The 16218-nt window shown below is 56.2% G+C and overlaps 2 protein-coding genes across 2 annotated transcripts; both read right to left on the bottom strand.

Moving 5' to 3' along the window:
* Positions 1 to 927: 927 nt before the first annotated feature.
* EXOSC2 (exosome component 2) lies at positions 928 to 5797 on the bottom strand (the record flags this gene model as incomplete). Its single annotated transcript, XM_084272721.1, has 9 exons — positions 928 to 1717; positions 2571 to 2699; positions 2881 to 3057; positions 3899 to 3967; positions 4112 to 4177; positions 4489 to 4578; positions 4806 to 4851; positions 4953 to 5054; positions 5142 to 5797. The coding sequence occupies 9 exons, from the start codon at positions 5795 to 5797 to the stop codon at positions 1637 to 1639; spliced, it is 1416 nt and encodes a 471-aa protein (XP_084128847.1). The 3' UTR covers positions 928 to 1636.
* A 1982-nt stretch (positions 5798 to 7779) lies between these two features.
* On the bottom strand, positions 7780 to 15614 carry PRDM12 (PR/SET domain 12; the record flags this gene model as incomplete). The annotated part of the gene is made up of 5 exons (XM_084272369.1): positions 7780 to 8162; positions 9055 to 9166; positions 13171 to 13326; positions 14284 to 14474; positions 15401 to 15614. The coding sequence occupies 5 exons, from the start codon at positions 15612 to 15614 to the stop codon at positions 7780 to 7782; spliced, it is 1056 nt and encodes a 351-aa protein (XP_084128495.1).
* Between the last annotated feature and the right edge of the window lie 604 nt (positions 15615 to 16218).

Genomic DNA, 16218 nt, shown 5'->3' with positions numbered 1-16218 from the left:
CAGAAAGAAGCCTGAGTTGTACCGCAGCAGAACGGATTACCCGTGTCCTTGCTTGTCCTTAGCTCCCGAGCTCCGTAATGCTCCAGTCTTTAGGTAGCAGCGGTGGTGGCAGCCATCCAGCCTTTGCTCTCTGGCGGGGCAATGAGGCAGAGCTGCTGGAGGGGGGGGGAAGGCAAAGTCTGCAAAGGCGATCCGAAGCTGCCACCTAGTGCTTACTGTGGCCTGCAGGCAGAGCGCCCTGGGCTGGGGAGAAGCGGCAGCCGGTATTTCTAGTTCCCAGGAAGAGATCACACAAAGACTTTTTCCTCTTGCCTGGGGCAAGCATGAGAATCTGTCACATCAGACAGACTCAGGGACAGTCAGGTCAGGTATTTTGCTTTTTCATCCCTTTTAAGAATTACAGGAGTGGGGTGCAAGCTCTAATACAATACAAATGCAGTATATATATATATATATATACATATACACACAATACATGTATGCTACAAACAGCTCTTACAGAACTCAGGTGCTATAAGGAGAACACCACATCCATTCCACACAGAGGACCACCAACATCTGGCTCTGCATGCCCACCTCTCACCACTGGCCTGAGGATCTCCACCAGTGTCATACTGGGCTCCCTGCCATCCCCCAGACACAGCTGCTACACAACTTGCCCTCTCCATGGGATCCCACAGGGAGCATCACCGTGAACAATGCCAGGCAATCTAATAACAGAGGAACTCTGCACAGAAGATACACTGAAGGGGAAGGCCAAGTGCTGATTGAATGGGATGAGGAGCAAGAACTGAGGAGGTAACAGGGCACTGTGACCATTCTGAGTGTCCTGGCACAAGGAAACCTGAGCCAACCATAGCTCTCAAGCCAGACCCAATTCATTCTGGAGAAAGACAAGCTAGTGCACACACTCCTGAATGTCTGAACTGTTTAAAAAAATTTATTGTAATGTGAAATATTTAATAGAAAACAATAATGGAGCTCCCTCAGAGGAGGAACTCACTACATCAGACATAAAAAAGGGACTGTCAAGACGGCTCTGCTTGCCCAAGGCTCCGAGCCCATGGGCAGCCACATCCAATCTCATGCCCTTGAGACAGAAGCTGTGAACAGCCAGACCCAAAGCATGGCTAGTAAGGGTGTGGATACTCCTGACCTCTAAAAACTTGTACCTGTGATCTGCACTCTTAAAAACAAGAAAGAGCTCTCAGTCAGAGGACAGACTGGCAGATCTGTATTAAAGGAAAAATCAAAACAATTCAGAAAGCTTTTGGGAAGAGAGAAACATCACAAAACACATCCCCTCCTGTCATTCTGCAAAAAGTTCAGGGGCACTAGACACAGCAGCAAGTGCTATGAGGTAATGTCCCAGTTGCATGTGCATCTTCATAAAGGTCAGATACCAATTTTTCAGGCTGCTGCACTAAAAGGCTATTGTACTTGACTACTATTTCATACTATTGTACTGGAAGGGCTCAGGAGGTATCCCAGGAGTTGAAATGAGGGATTTTGTGGGTTTCTGAAGTATGGAATGAATGTTGGGGACTAGAACACTGGAAGGAAAAAAAAAGCAAGAAAAACAACACTGAGAATTAAAAGCTGCCACACTGAGACCTCATCTGAAGGGGCACATGCCCTATCCCTCCAGATCCAGCAGCCTCTGCCGGGTTTCCAAAACGATCTTCTCCATCACCTCTGGTTGGAGAATGTCCTTGATCTGCAGTGGAAAGAAAAGCAACATTGGCACCAAAAAGCAACTACTACTATTGCACACTCCATGGGGATGAGGGTCCCTGACACACAGCAGTGAGCAGTGGGTGAGTTTAGGGGGTTGTGGTCAAACAAAGCTCACAGCAGAGGGTCCAAAACCAAGTCAACTTTTCCAGAGACAGCAATTCTTACAGAGACCACAAGAAATCAAAGGAGGTGCTACTGACAACTCCTAATCTCTCCTGAAGGACACATATCAGTACTTGAGGAGAGATGACAAACGGAAGTATAGTTCAAAAGGACATCCCATTTGGCAGAGTAGGCTGCCACCGTGATTGAAAGCAGAAGACAATTCAGATCTTATCCATTTATGAGAACTGCTGGTGATTCTGCTGGCAGAAATCACAGAGAAAAGCTGCACAGTGAGAGGTCAAACCAAGGGAACCTTCCTGCTGTGCAGGATGTGGATACCATCAGAAGACCAGTCTCAATACAATACATGACACTTGCTTTTCCATTTGTTCTTAAAGCACACAATTCCCTCTCACAATCCCAAATTCAACACTGTTGTCACACGGGCCACAGAGGGTCTGTAATCCCAGCAAATGGAACAAAAAAAAGTAGGAATACTTGGAACTGGCCACAGGCAGAACCCTTCAAACTAACCCTGAGAACGTGCAAGGGAATTTATGTTGTATACAAGGTGAGGAGTTCCTTCCTATTGTCACTTTGGTACAGGATCGTGTGGAGCCAAAAGGAAGCCTGACAACCAACCTTACTGACTCCAGCAGCAATGATGCACCCTTTCCATTCCCTCCCCTCAGTGTGGAATGTAGTATAAACGCCACTGGTTTCTGTACCTGATGAGGAAGGGATGCTTCATAGCAATACAGGATGCTCGTGTCAAAGAGCATCAACTTCTGAGTAACCAGAGCCACAACGCAGTTTCGGAGCCGTGAGATCACCTCCCGGTCAGACAAGGGAACTGGCTGGGGAAGGATGGAGGAAAAGAGATGAATACACAGGGAAATAACACAAGCCTACTGTAAAAAAGCTTTGCCATCAACCTAATAGCAAATCTTGAAAGTCTCAGGTTATTCATGTGCCCCTGACCACATTAGACTAACACAACCTTGTTGGGAAAAGGTTCATCTTCCCTGAACCCCTCACCTCCGTGCTGGTGGTGAAGCCCCCTGCGTCTCCATCTTTCTGCTCTGGAGTGGGGTAGATCCAGATGAAACCATTGGTACCAATGATGATAGAGGCACCACAGGGCAAGTCGTGGAAGTGAGTCTTCTGGCGTTTCACAAGGGAGGGCGACACCTCAACAAGCACACCCTGGCCAAGCTGAAGAGAAGACCATGAGACTCAGCATGAGAGACACGAGCCACCACAGATAACACCAAGACACTGACAAGCACTCCACTCCTGGTCTAGGAACCACTCAATTTTAACACCTTTTCCTGTGAAACAGTGAATATAAAACATGCCTGCCCCTGGGAGCGCTGGGAGGATTAGCTAATGCCTGTGCAGTCCTTTGAAGACGAAGAATACTCTAAGTGTTCAGCACAAATGTTAATAGTATCTTGATCGTAACTACCCAGGAACCATCCCCACAGAAAAATGAGAAGTGAGAGGCCCAATTTAGCAGAACACTTTCCCTCTTAATCCAATCACTATCCTTCACCCTTCGTGCAATAAGCACCCTTCTCTTTCATCTTTCAAGTAGCTAATACCCTTGGTCTGGTAATCCCAAACTGCAGCCTCTGCTCCAGTGGCCCCTTGGCTTATTTCAGTGCACAAAACCAGAGATAAATGCCAACTGTGTAAAGCCTAAAATAAGAGCCCTGGAGAAACAAGACACAGAGGCAACAGCCTACAGAAGAGGAGCGATGAAGTTTGAGGCAGATTTTTCTTCCCAGGGTTTAATTTGCAAACAGATAGTGGGGGAAACAAGACTCACAGGCTGTAATTGTGGGTGGGGAGAGCAGCAGCTCAAAGAGCAACTCAAGGGCACTCACTCTGATTTGGGGAAACTCTGCTTGATTCTTCCTAAGCTGCAGGAACAGGTTAGAAAAACATCCTGCTCTACCCCAGAGCTTTTTTGCTTAAAAAGCCCTTCAAAAGGCCTTACACAATTCAACTGGAGCAGAATTAGGCCAAGATCGAGTGTTTCTGAACAACTCACCTTCCCATATTTCAGACTCCGGGTGTGCAGTGATACAGCCCCATCAGAGAACACAGACTGGACCTCTGCCTGTCAGCACCACTTAAGGAAACAAGGTCCCTAATGCTGCCCAGTGCCATGAGCTGCTGGCTGCCCCCATCAGAGAGCTCCCACAACCAGCCAGGTCTGGCTGTGCTCCCCAGGCCCCTCTGAGTACAAGCAGTGGAAGGATACACTGATGAGGTCCCCTTCCTGCAGATAGTCCCTCATGGCAAGCTCATCTTCTGCTGATCTCCTTCTCTGAAACACACAATGCAAGAGAAGTTACGTGCAGCTCAGAAGGAGCGATGTCAGCTCATACCCACATTGCAGAGGGACCTTAGGATGCCATGCAAAAGACCAACCGGTCACCAAAAAGAAAATCAGGTGGGGCAGCACATCTTTAGAGCACTGATGTGTTCGTGTCCAAACAACAATGAGAGTCAAACACATCTGAGTGCTACAAGCCCACCCACAAAACCCACTGCTACCCTTGTGCTGACAGTGGGAAGGGCTCCAGAGCTGCCCAGTGCCTCGAGGCTCTGGCACTGCTCTGCGTGGACCACACTCACCAGTTCCCCCCCTGGTAAATTCATAGACGACAGCAACAGGACTGAGTCCAGCCTGGAATTGGTTTCCACTTTCCATCGCTTCTGCTGAACCTGGAGAAGACAATAAACCATCAGTGGGTACAGGCTCCGAAAAGGAGCGAGAAGCAGTCTGGCAGAGTGGGGGGCCCTGCGGCCAGCTGAGCCTGCAGACAGCTCTGCTCACTGCTCACAGCCTCAGCATGCTTAACACCCACAGCCCCACACAGGCATCCCCGGATCGGCCCGGGCCCTGCCAGCCCAGTGCCACAAAACATCCCACCAGGAAACTCGAGCCGTACCTCCGTGATCCTCCCGACCACGATGTCACCCACCTCGCCGTTGTACCTGGCAGCGGGACAGAGAACATCCCGTCACAGACCTCACCCTCCTGGGGCGACCGAGGGCGGGCTTGGCGCTCCCTGCGTGGAGCAGCCGGCTGTGCTCACCTGGTGTTCATCGGCCTGACGCACACCAGCTTGTTCACCCTCTCCACGATGCCGGCCACCGAGGCGATCAGCTTCTCATCTTCCACGTAGGTGCCGTGGCCCCTGCAGAGAGAGCGGCCGCCTCAGGAGAGGCCCAGGCCGGCCAGCCCGCGTCCCCCCTCGCCGCCTCCCCTCCGCCGCTGCCCGCACCTCATGTAGCCTGTGTCCGCGGTGATCGTGTCCCCCGGTAGCACCAGGTGCTTCTCGTCGCCCCGGGACACGCTCGGCACCACCTCCTTGCGAAACTCCGGCAGCCGCATGCTGATCGCCGCCATCTTGAGTGCGGGCGGCGCAGCGCCGGCGGGCCGTTCCAAGCGCGCCTTCCGCCCGCCATGCTGACTGCTGGCGAGAACGCACCTGGAAGAGCGGGCGCCGCCATCTTGAGTGAGGGCAGCGGCGCTGGAGAGGGGGTGAAGCTGCCTAGCGGCCAGTTTGGTTCGTGACAGGACAGTGGAGAGAAGCTTCACAGCTTTGAGATCCGAAGGGCGAGGGCAGCCATGTTTAGTGCGGGCAAGGCGCCTCAGCCCAGCCGCGGGGAGGGCGGCCCGCTCCCCGGGGCCCGCCGGGCCATCACCCCGCCCGGGGACACCCCCAGGCGCAGGGCAGCGCTGCGGGCACGGGGTGTGTTCTCCGTGGAGAGAAGCCGCACCTCCAATCCCCGCGGGTGCCCACGCACCTACGAACACCCACACCCCCCTTGTACCCCTAGTTATGAGGCGAACCCTCTCGCCCTCTCCCGGGCGAGGCAGAGGGAAGCCGGGCAGCCCCTCGCCCGCACTGAGCCAGCCTGGGGGCTGCCCTGCCATGGCTGAGCCTGGCCTTGCAGAGCGGCCAGGGGCAAGGGACGTACCCCTGCCAGAGCTGTTCCACGGCAGGGGAATTTCATTCAAAGCTTTGGTAATGGAATTCAAAGGGCAGTTGGGCTTTCAGCCGCTGAGACCAAGCAAAACGACGCCCAGCAATGACCCCTCCATCAATGCCCCGCTTCCTCGGTTGCAGTTTCAAGCAAGGCTCGTGCCCCTGGCCCATCACAGCCACAGCAGGACTGTTGTTTCATAGAAGATATCTAAAGGTATCCACAGCCTGCAAGGCAGGTGTGGAGATGTCAGGGTCAGCCTCTTCTCTGGGGTCACAAGCGATGGGACGAGAGGGAATAGCTTAAAACGGCACCAGGGGAGATTTAGGTCAGATATTGGGAAGAATTTCTGTACTGACAGGGCTGTTGGGCATCGGCTGCCCAGGGAAGTGGTGGGGTCACCATCCCTGAAGGGGTTTAAAAGGCGTGTGGATGAAGTGCTTAAGGACATGGGCTAGAGGTGGGCTAGGCAGGGTTAAGCTGGTTGGACTCAATCTAAAGGATCTCTTCCAACCTAGGTGATTCTATGTACCAGAACAAACACCTCCCACTCTGCACCCCCTTCTCTTTCAGACCTGCAAAGGGTTTGCTTTTCCCAAAGCCAATCTTTCCTCCTCCCAGCTGCCCTATTTGGTCTAACATACACTGTTAACCCCTCCTTATCCACCTCATCCTAGCCAAAAACCTTCACTCACCCCAACTGCTACACCCCTCCTCCAGCACACAAAAGAAAGCTCTCCATGCTATCCATCTTCTAAATGATAAATGTTCCAAGTAATTTTTATTTAGAATACAAGAGAGAGGTACAAATGTATTTACACTGTGTACATATACAATCAAATAATATATAATATCAAAGTTTTGTAAATAATGTTTACATAAATATTTACAAAGTTAAAGTGACAGTTGTTTGCTTTTTGTTGGGTTGGGTTTTTTTTTTTTTCCCTTTCTTCTGGAAGTAAAACACAGTTTGTGTGAACTTTATACATCTCAGACTTATAATTAATAGCAGAATACCTTCCTTTAAGCTTTATGATACACGGCCCTCCTCTCGCGTGTAGCAGGACTCCAGAGGGCGCTGGGAGATGTCCTTGGGGACAGAGCTGGCCCTGGGACCGGCTTTCTCTGTCCCCAGAGGGCGGTAGAAATAACAGCCGAAATGTTCCCTCTGCGGGGAGTGATGGGGAACGATGATGCTCCGGGGGGCCGGAGCAGGCACAGCCCAGCAGAGCACGGGGTGTACCCCCTCCTCCCGCAAAGCCTGCCCCTGGATGGGCATTTCCAGCTGGGATGTGGTGCTGGGGGTGTCCCCTCTGCGTTGCTTGGAGACGTCGGGCAAACCCCAACACACAGCTCAGGCTGGAGGAGGGCAGGTAAGGGAATTTGGGGGGAAAAACCTGACTGTTGGCTAAAATCAGAGTCCTCAAGGAGAGAAATGTGGCCCTTGGAAAGAGACAGCGGGGCCAAAGCCACCCCTGGGGTAAACAGGCATGAACGGGGTGGCTGCAACAGAGCTGTGCCAGCCTTTCAACACCCAGCACAGGGTTTAGGCTGCCCCAGCCCTTCCCCAGTTCACCCAGGATGTCCCACTACGTCCCTTTGCCCTTCTTCCCCCGCCAACCTCAGGGACCAGCACCCTACACCACATCTCCCCAGGGAGGATCCCACACGGAGCAGCTGTACCAGCTCCCTGCAGAGCTGGGGGAGTTCCCCAGGCTCACCAAGCAGCCTGCCAAACCCCATGCAAACAGCAATGTCCCAAATATCAACCAGCAACCCCCCCATCTCAACACACAGAGTGGCTCTGCCTCTGCCCCCCAGCCCTGCCAAGGGCCAACCACACACACAACCACACACACACACACACACAGTTCATTGCATGTCTCGGGGCCAGTCTTCACCATCCCAAAACCCGCTGCCACGCCGGGGGCTTCACAGCACCATGGTGGGGATGTGATGGGCCAGGGAAGCAGGATGGGGCACGGGCAGGGCAGGGGAGTGAGCCTGCAGAGAGGCGTTGGGGGGCCGATGGCGGGCGCTTTTCTGGTGCGCCCGCAGCCCGGCGAGCTGGGAGTAGGCACTTTGGCAGACCTGGCACTTGTAGGGCCGCTCGCCGGTGTGCAAGCGGACGTGGTTGCGGAGGGTGGAGGACTGGCTGAAGCGGCGGTTGCAGAAGCGGCAGACGAAGGGCTTGTCCAGGGTGTGGATGCGCATGTGGGAGCGCAGGTTGCTGCGGGAGTTGAAGCCGCGGTGGCAGATGACGCAGCGCATCCGCCCGGTCGTGCTGGCGCCCGTCTCCACCGCGTGGAAATCCTCTGGGGACAATGGGATGGTCAGGCGCTGCCCGACACCCTCTTTTCCCCCCACCCACCCACCATCGCCAGAGGCACTACGTAACCACCCCGTGCCCCCTTGACAGCTCCTCTGCCTGCTGAGGGTGCCCCAAGCGCACACCCATCCCGGGCGGAGCGGGGTCGCAGGCTGGCACTTGGGATGGGGACAGAGCTGGGAACTGGCTCGCCCAAATTTAGGGGAGGGGGGACCCCCAAACCGACCTGTCTGCCCTATAGACAGGCACAAAAAGCGCTTTTCCCCTCCCTGTGCTGCAGAGCTGGAGGGGACAAGTGGCTGAACCCCCAACTGCACTGCCCTGGCCTCCTGCCTGGGCCCTTCAGCAGCAGGGTGCTGCCCCTGCGCTGGGGCCACCTCCTCCCCTGGGCTCTGACCTGGCTTTCTCAGAGCAGGGAGTAGGGCTAGGAAGTGCACATAGGGTCTGGCTTTGAACAGCAGCCCTTGGTCTGCCCCAGAGCCCCGCTGCCAGCCCATGGTGGGGTGTCTCACCAAGGCAAGCAGAGAGCAAAAGGACGAGGAGAGAAAGGTCTCCTGCAGCTGCAATTTGTTAAACGCAGAGTAGGGACATGAGCAACTGCACCCGCTCGGTGCTTCACAGCACGTCGGGGATGCCTTCCTCCTGCTCACACATCTGTCCAGCTGCAACCACTGGCCACTACACCAGCAACAGCTGTGGGTAAACTGGCCCAGAGACAACCCCCAGATTACTGGGGACCTGTCTGTACGGGGTCCCTGTATTTGTCCTCAGAAAGTTGGGGGGGATCTGCCATATCCCTTGGGGTGTCCCTGCCCCACACCCACCGCACAGCCTCAGAGCTGCATGCTGCACCCACAGCCATTTCCAACATTACCTACCATGTTTGTTCTTCTTCTGCTCCTCCTCCAGGCCCGGCACGCCCGGGATGCCCAGGAAGGTGTTGTGGGAGTTCCCGTACCAGACCAGGAGCTCTTGGTCTGGAGGAATCATCTAAAAAGAAAGACAGACAGGGATGTTGAAGGGGGACAGCGTGGAGCTCCCTGTGCATCCTTGGCCAGTTGCTTCAGACACTGGTCATACCCACTTCTCCTGCGAGATGCTGCAGCCATCCAGGACCTGCTTGTGGTCCCCAGCACCCGCAGGCAGGCACAGCACAGCCAAAGGCAACGGCACAGCTCAGCACCATCCACCACTGGCACAAACCTGCACCAGGGTCTCTCCCAGGCTGTGCCACAAACCTGACCAGCAAATAAGCAGCTACACAACACACAGATGGAGCTCATGTCTCTGGAGCGAAGGACACAGAAGTCCCTACAGCTTGGGGAGACAGGACATGGTGGCACACAGAGACAAGGAGCAATAAGTCATTTGTGGACCCATGAAGTGCAGCGAGGCACAAGTGACAGAGACCCAAGCAGGGAGCTGTGACACAGAGCCCTGGCTCGGTGCTCCCGCGGAGTGCTCCAGCTCCGGACGCAGCCACCTGCACCCTTTGCTGCAGGGCACAGGCAGCATCTCCCACCCAGCCCCACTGGGGATTATTTTAGCAGATGGAAATGTGGATGTGGCAGTGACAGGACATTATCCCAGCGATCAGAGGAGAGCTCAGGGGCTGCTGTAGGAGAGCACGGCTCGGGTGCAAGACGCTGCCTGCATCCCACATCAAACCACAGTGCCTGCAACAGCCCAAGGAGATCTACACAGCCAGGGAAGGGTCTTTGCACAACCCACACTCCTGTTTCCCTGAAGCAACAGCACTTCTTCCCCTGTTGCTCCCATTGTTCTGAGCTGCCAGAACAAGCAGCCAGGAAATGCTGTTCCTGACACACAGCAGCCGTGGTTGGGAAGTCAGACGCTCTCACACCAGAGCATCTGCTTCAGGCACCAGGAACACCAACAACATCGCTGCCTAAACCCATATACATCTGCCCCTTGCAGGTCCCTAGTGTTAGAAACTTAATTTGGAAACAGAGAATGCCCCGTTTCAGAGGACAACTTCTCATGCACAGGGTGATCCAAGGAAAGCATCATCCACAGGAGACTCAGATCATGAGCTGAAAACATGCCTGATTTTAAGCACCCAGAAGTACTGGGAATTTGACTTTGAGTCTCCATCCGCATAAAGACCTCACCGGGGCTGGAGCAGGAATGGGTGAGGCAGGGGAAGCCAATACTGGCACAAATTGATGCAGTTTCTAAGTGTCATTTTCTTTTACCAGAAAACCAGTCCTTTTAACACAAGCAAATCAAATAAAATTCACCCCAAAGGATAAAACACACCACACATGCATGGGTGTTTATATCAAGCTGGTGTGTGTATGCCAGAGCAGGTGGATGCACACATCCACCAGAATGATTTAAAATATCCCCCCCTTCAGATCAAAACCCAAAACTTGCTGCCCTGGCTTCATTTTGCAGCCAGCGACAGCTTGAAATTGCTGAGGAAGAGGAGGGGGAAAACCAACTTGCAAGTAAAGGCAGGAATGGGCAAAACATTAAAACAGAGGCAAATAGTGAAAGAGACTCCCAGTAAATCTGATTTTGTGGTGGGTAGGTGGGAAAGGAATCCCAGGAAAGGCATCCTAAGGGATGTTGTACCGGAGCCGTGGTGCAGCAGAGGTGGGCACAGAGGGGATGCCGTGGGCGTAGGGCAGGAGGCTGGTACCCAGACAGATGTGTGCCTTAGAGTGGGCACCAGGTGGGTGTTTGTGTATCCCACCCAAGACTGAGCTGAGCTGTTCGAGCCAGTCTCAGGCTGATGCTCCCAGTCCAGGGCTTGTTGTGAGGAGGGCAACAAGGCAGGAGCGGTGGTGATGGGCAGGGAGCTCACTCGGGTTCGAGACGCTGCGTTCGTGCGCCCGTGACTCTGTGCTCGGGGATTAACAAGCTGAGATGTCCCCACAAAGGCAAATCCTCTCCTGCTTTTCCTTGCTGGGTGTACACACCCCGATGAGCTTGGGTAAGCGAGGGGGTTTGGACTGCATGTGTGTGTGTGCACGCACGCGTGGCTGGGGCATGTTGCATGGGCAGGGATGGGCAGCCCATGAGAAATGCAGATCCTGGACCTGTCGAGCACGCTTGTGACCAGCTCCCAGCACACCCTATGCTTCCCTTCCTCGCCTCCCACACAGAGAGCCCTGGTCCCTTGAGCTCTCCCCAGCACGGAGGGACCCATGCTGACCCAGCGGCAGCAGGAGCACCTGCCACACCTGGGGAGCACACTGCAGAGCAATAGCAAGAGCCCTTCATCCCCACTTTCACCTCCCCATTGCTCGAGGATCAGCACCCTCATCGCTTCAACTTTGATGTTTGTGCTGAGGGAATTAAACTCATCCTGCTCTGGCACTTGCTGCTTCATCCCCGGGAGCAAACCTGTAGCCTGACTGCACGGGGTCTCTACACACACCTCCCCAAATATCAACCCACCTGCCCCATCGCCTGTACGTGCAGAAGGTGTGAGGAACACGGCTGTATTCCCAAATACACTGCAGCTCCCTGGAATTGTTTTACTTCTTTGCATCATTTCAGAGCACTAATAAAAAGCACCACAACCGCTGTCCTGACAGGCACAGCTGCCCACAAGAACTGGGTACAGCTGAAGCCCGTGGAGGGGTGTCCAGGGTGGGGAGAGCAGCGCAGCAGCACTTGGGGCTCTTGCAGCACTGCACAGAGAAAGGTGGCAGAGCCCTGAGGTGATGGCACACAGGGTTGTCCTGCTGCAGGAGAAGATTCCTGTTCTCTTCTCCCCCACCCACTCATCTTTCCCATCCCACTGCGGCAATCCCAAACCCAGCCCTGATGCTGGATCAGTGCAGGATTGAGCCACAGTCCTGTGCCGTGGAGCATCTGCCTCTCTGTAAGCCAGGGCAGCAGCCCAGACCCAGCGGGCACTTGAGCTCTTTCCCAGCTAAGAGCCTCTCCCAGCCCATGCTCCCAAGCAGGTGAACCTCTGCGCCCAAGGTTGGAGAGGGACAGCATCCCAGAACTGGTATGAGGGGAACAAGAGACGTTCCTTCTCATGACTCCAAGCTGGAGCAGCTGCACAGGGACACCTCAGTGAGCCACCGCCTTGTCCTCCTACCACAGCATCGGGTTATGGGGACACTGCAGGGCTGGTCCCCATCATCACACCACTGCCGCAGAGACCGATGTGCACGAAGCATCGACACTGCCAGGGAGCTGGACACCAACCTCCATCCCAGCATCTCCCATGGGGAGCTGTGGGACTGGGGAGGTACCTCCAGCCATCACCCCATTGCACAACAGCCTGTGCTCTGGGGCATCCCTGGGACCCAGTGCCAGCTTCCCTGCCAGGCCAGCCCCCACCAGTGCTTCACATGAGTGTGTGTGGAGGAGCCAGGCAGGATGAGTCCCTTCCCCACAGCCCTGCTGCAGCCAGCCCGAGGCGCGGCCACGCCGGTGCCGCACCCTGCCCGCTCTGCGGCTGCACACCCGGCTCTGGCAGCCCCCATCCCATCCTCATGCTCCCTTCCCAGCCAGAGCCACAGCGAGCCCCCCGATAAAGCTGTGCAGAGCCAGGCACGGCTTGCACACAGCACCTGCGGTTCAGGGAAGCCCCCAGGCTTCCCTCTGCTATGGAGAAGCAGGTTCCACACAAAATCCCATTTTCCATGAAAGCATCAAAGCCCCAGTCCTGCCCAAAGCCCTGCCTGGGTCAGGATCCCAGCCTTTTCACACTTTACACCCCAAAACAAGCTTGAGCAGCATTTGCTTTTCCTCTGCTCAGCATGTCACCCCGTGAGGCCACCGAAAGTGGACAGAGAGAAGGGCCCCTCGCTGCTCCCTGCGGTCTCCCTGAACCCCCTGCAATGGCCTTTCCACAGGGGTCTGGGTGCCAGGGATGGCAAAGCCACTCTGTGCTGCCACGGACACACCAGCAATGGCCCAAAGGACAAGGAAGGGTCTGTGGGGTGCGGGATCCCAACACCGCATCCCCTCCCACAGCTGCCCGGCTGCCTCCCAGCCTCACTAACCTCAATGGCCTTGTAGAAGATGCTGTTCCCAATCTGGACCACCTCCAGGTTCTGCTCCTGCTCGTTGCGAGCACATTTGATGTAGGTCATCCAGCTGCGGTGGTCCTCCTGGCTGGCATCGATGAAGTACCTCACCGTGCCATCTTCATTGAAGACCTGGGAGGGGGAAATATCAGTTGGTATCAATGCTGCCCAAGTGGACCAGGCTCCCTCACCTCCTCTGGGATTAATTCCCCAGCCAGGACAAGCTCAAAAGCAGCAGAGCCTCAGAGCAGAGACCCTGCCTGCAGCTGCTGCCTGTGGATGGGAGATGCCCGAACCCTTCCTGCCCATGGCACCGGACTGCGCATCCGCAGCAGGGCTGAGGAAGGGTACCCCGCTCTTGCTGGGCAGGCACAGCTGGCCCCACCAGCCTGTGCCCACCAAATAACCCATTTCCCTGCCTCAATGTCCCTTCTTCGCAGAGCCCCACCAGCAGCCTGGCCCCGAAGGCGTTATTCAGCATCCTGCAGCTGCCAGCAGAGCATCCCTGGGTGGAGGAGGAAGGTGCCTGCCAGATTTAGCCCGCAGGGGAAGATGCTTTGCAGCGTGGCAGGAAAGGTCAGACAAGTTTTTATTAAACATAAATTAGTAATAATAATAATAATAATCAAAAAGTGCAAGCCTGACACTCAGTGGAACCAAAAAAAGGACACACACCCCCCCTACTATCTGGTCATTAACATACAATGTTCTGGCAGCTCAGATCATCCTGAACTGGGATGAAGTGGGGACTGGGCAGAGCTGGTTTTGCCCATCACATCGTGCAGGCAGCTGCCAGCCAGGTGTTTCACCACCACGGTGAGAGGCAGGGCAAGATCCTGCTGCGTCGGGGGAGCAACAGCATTTTGGGGCTTCTCCAAGGGCTGGCTGCACCCTGAGGGCTAAAGAAACCTCATCCTTCTCCTGCCCTGGAGGAAGCCAGATGTTTGCGTGAATGGGGAAACTGAGGCACGGGGAGGGTCCCTGAGGGTGCACAAGTAGAGGACAAAGCCCCCGGGCCCTAGCACTCCATCCTTGCCTCTCCCCAGGCCAGTCGGGGCTGGGGGTCCGGGGCTGTGTGCGTGTCATTACCTCCCACATGAGGTTGTTGTTCTTGCACAGATCCACATGCTCCGGAGAGATGACCCTGCCCGTGAACGGTCCCATCTCGGTGCCGGCCTTGATCCAGGTCTTGGAGAAGATGCCGAGCCCTTCCCCGGGGATGGAGCTCTGGGCGATGATCACTTCCGACGGCAGCACCAGGCTGGACAGCTTCTGCACCTCTGCGGGCGGCGGGAGAGGGTTCGGAAAAGGGACCCGCCGCCTCCCACCCCCCCCTCCCGCCCCACCGCTCCCCGGGCTGGCCGCGGGGAAGGGTCGGGGGAGCGCGCCGGGATGCCCGGGGAGGGGGACAACGAGGACCCCTCCCCGGCCCCAACCCAAATCCCGGGTCTGAGCCTTTTAAACGCCCAACCGGGCTCCTACAAAGCGGTACAAGGTCCCCCCCCGGGGCATTGAGGAGGTACCTGGGAAAAGCAGCCCGGGCTGGGCGAGGGAGCGGGGCTGAGAAAGGGGGTTAAATGGTGTCTATTTCGGCCCATCCAGCAATTTGTCATGCTGTTAAAGTGATCTGCATTCATTAAACTCAACTAGAAAGAAATTGCTAATTCTAAATTCATTAGTCCTTTAGGAATGCTGTAGCGGTACATTGTGCCTGAATGGCGCGAGGGCTTGTTTAAAAGGGCCCAGGAATTCCTCTTACAAAATGGGGAGATGAGATGGTTGACATATCGTGAATGGAAATGGAATTAGCCTTCATGGTAAATTAAGAGAGGAACAGAAATCCGAGAGGGGGAAAAGGGAGCCGGGACGCCCCGGCAATGCCGGGGCGAGAGAAAAGATATTGTCCCGGGAGGCTGAATGCGGGGCGGCCCCGGCACCCCCCCGGCCCCTCGGCCCCCTCCCCAGCCCGCGGTTTAAGTGGGAACTTTCTCAGGTCAAGCCCAAGTTAACCAAATGAATTTAAAGCCCTTCTTTCCCCAGTCAACTGCTATTACACGCCTGGGGAGAGCGGGGCGCCGGGAGCCGCATCCCACCGCCGGGCACCGGGGGCCCGTCCCAGGGCCCGTGGGGGTGTCCGGGGAAGAAGGGAAAGGGATGAGGGGTGTCTGGGGAAAAAGGAGGGGGGGGGTCCGGTTCCGCCACTCACCTCCGGAGAAGGACTGAGCCAGGACCTCGGCCGTGAAGGCGGTCTTGGGGCTGCTCTTCTCCTCGAAGAGCTGCTCTCCCAGGACGTTTCTCCAGCGGCCGTAGAGGAAACTGTGCAGGATATCGGAGGTGATCACCTCAGCCAGCGAGAGCCCCTGCGGCTTCAGCCCGGGCTTGAGCACCAGGGCTTCGGCGGGCAGCACCGAGCCCATCATGGGGGCGAAGCGGCGGGCGGGCCGGGCTCGGCGGGGCGCGGGCGGCGGACCGGGCTCCGTGCCGCTCGGCGGCTCCCGCCCGGCTATATATGAGCTTCATTGACCCTCCTAATTGGTTATTAATGACCTCCCTGACGTTGGCGGAGAGACTGGGGCTGCCGGAGCGAGGCGAGCCGTCGGAGCCCCCCCCTCCCTCCCTCCCTTTCCCTCCCCTCCCCGGGGGTGGGGTGGCTGGAGGGAGGGACACGGCGAGCACACACACATACACACACGAAAACACACACACACAGACACACATACACCGGCTCAGCACCCCCTCCCCCGTACCCCCGGCCCAGGCAAACCCAAACCCAAACCCGGGCTCCTGCCCCCGGGCACGGCGAAGGAGCAGTAAACCAGCAGCAATGTCCACTCCGGTGCCCCACGGACGGGGCGCACCCTCGGGCACGGCCCCGCTCCCCTCCCAGCCCCCGCGCTCGTTTTGGGGGCGAAACGCGGTGTTTTAAGGCCGCTGAACACCACAACGAAATCGGCGGCCCCGACGCCGCCAGCCCCCGCTGCTCGGCGGCGTTTGGCCCCCGCGGTCCCCGGTGAACGAGCCGCC

Source organism: Gallinula chloropus (genome assembly GCF_964237585.1).
Source record: "Gallinula chloropus genome assembly, chromosome: 18".
Taxonomy (NCBI): Eukaryota; Metazoa; Chordata; class Aves; order Gruiformes; family Rallidae; genus Gallinula; species Gallinula chloropus.
The sequence above is the reverse complement of the archived record's forward strand: the minus strand, read 5'-3'. Positions and strand labels throughout refer to the sequence as shown.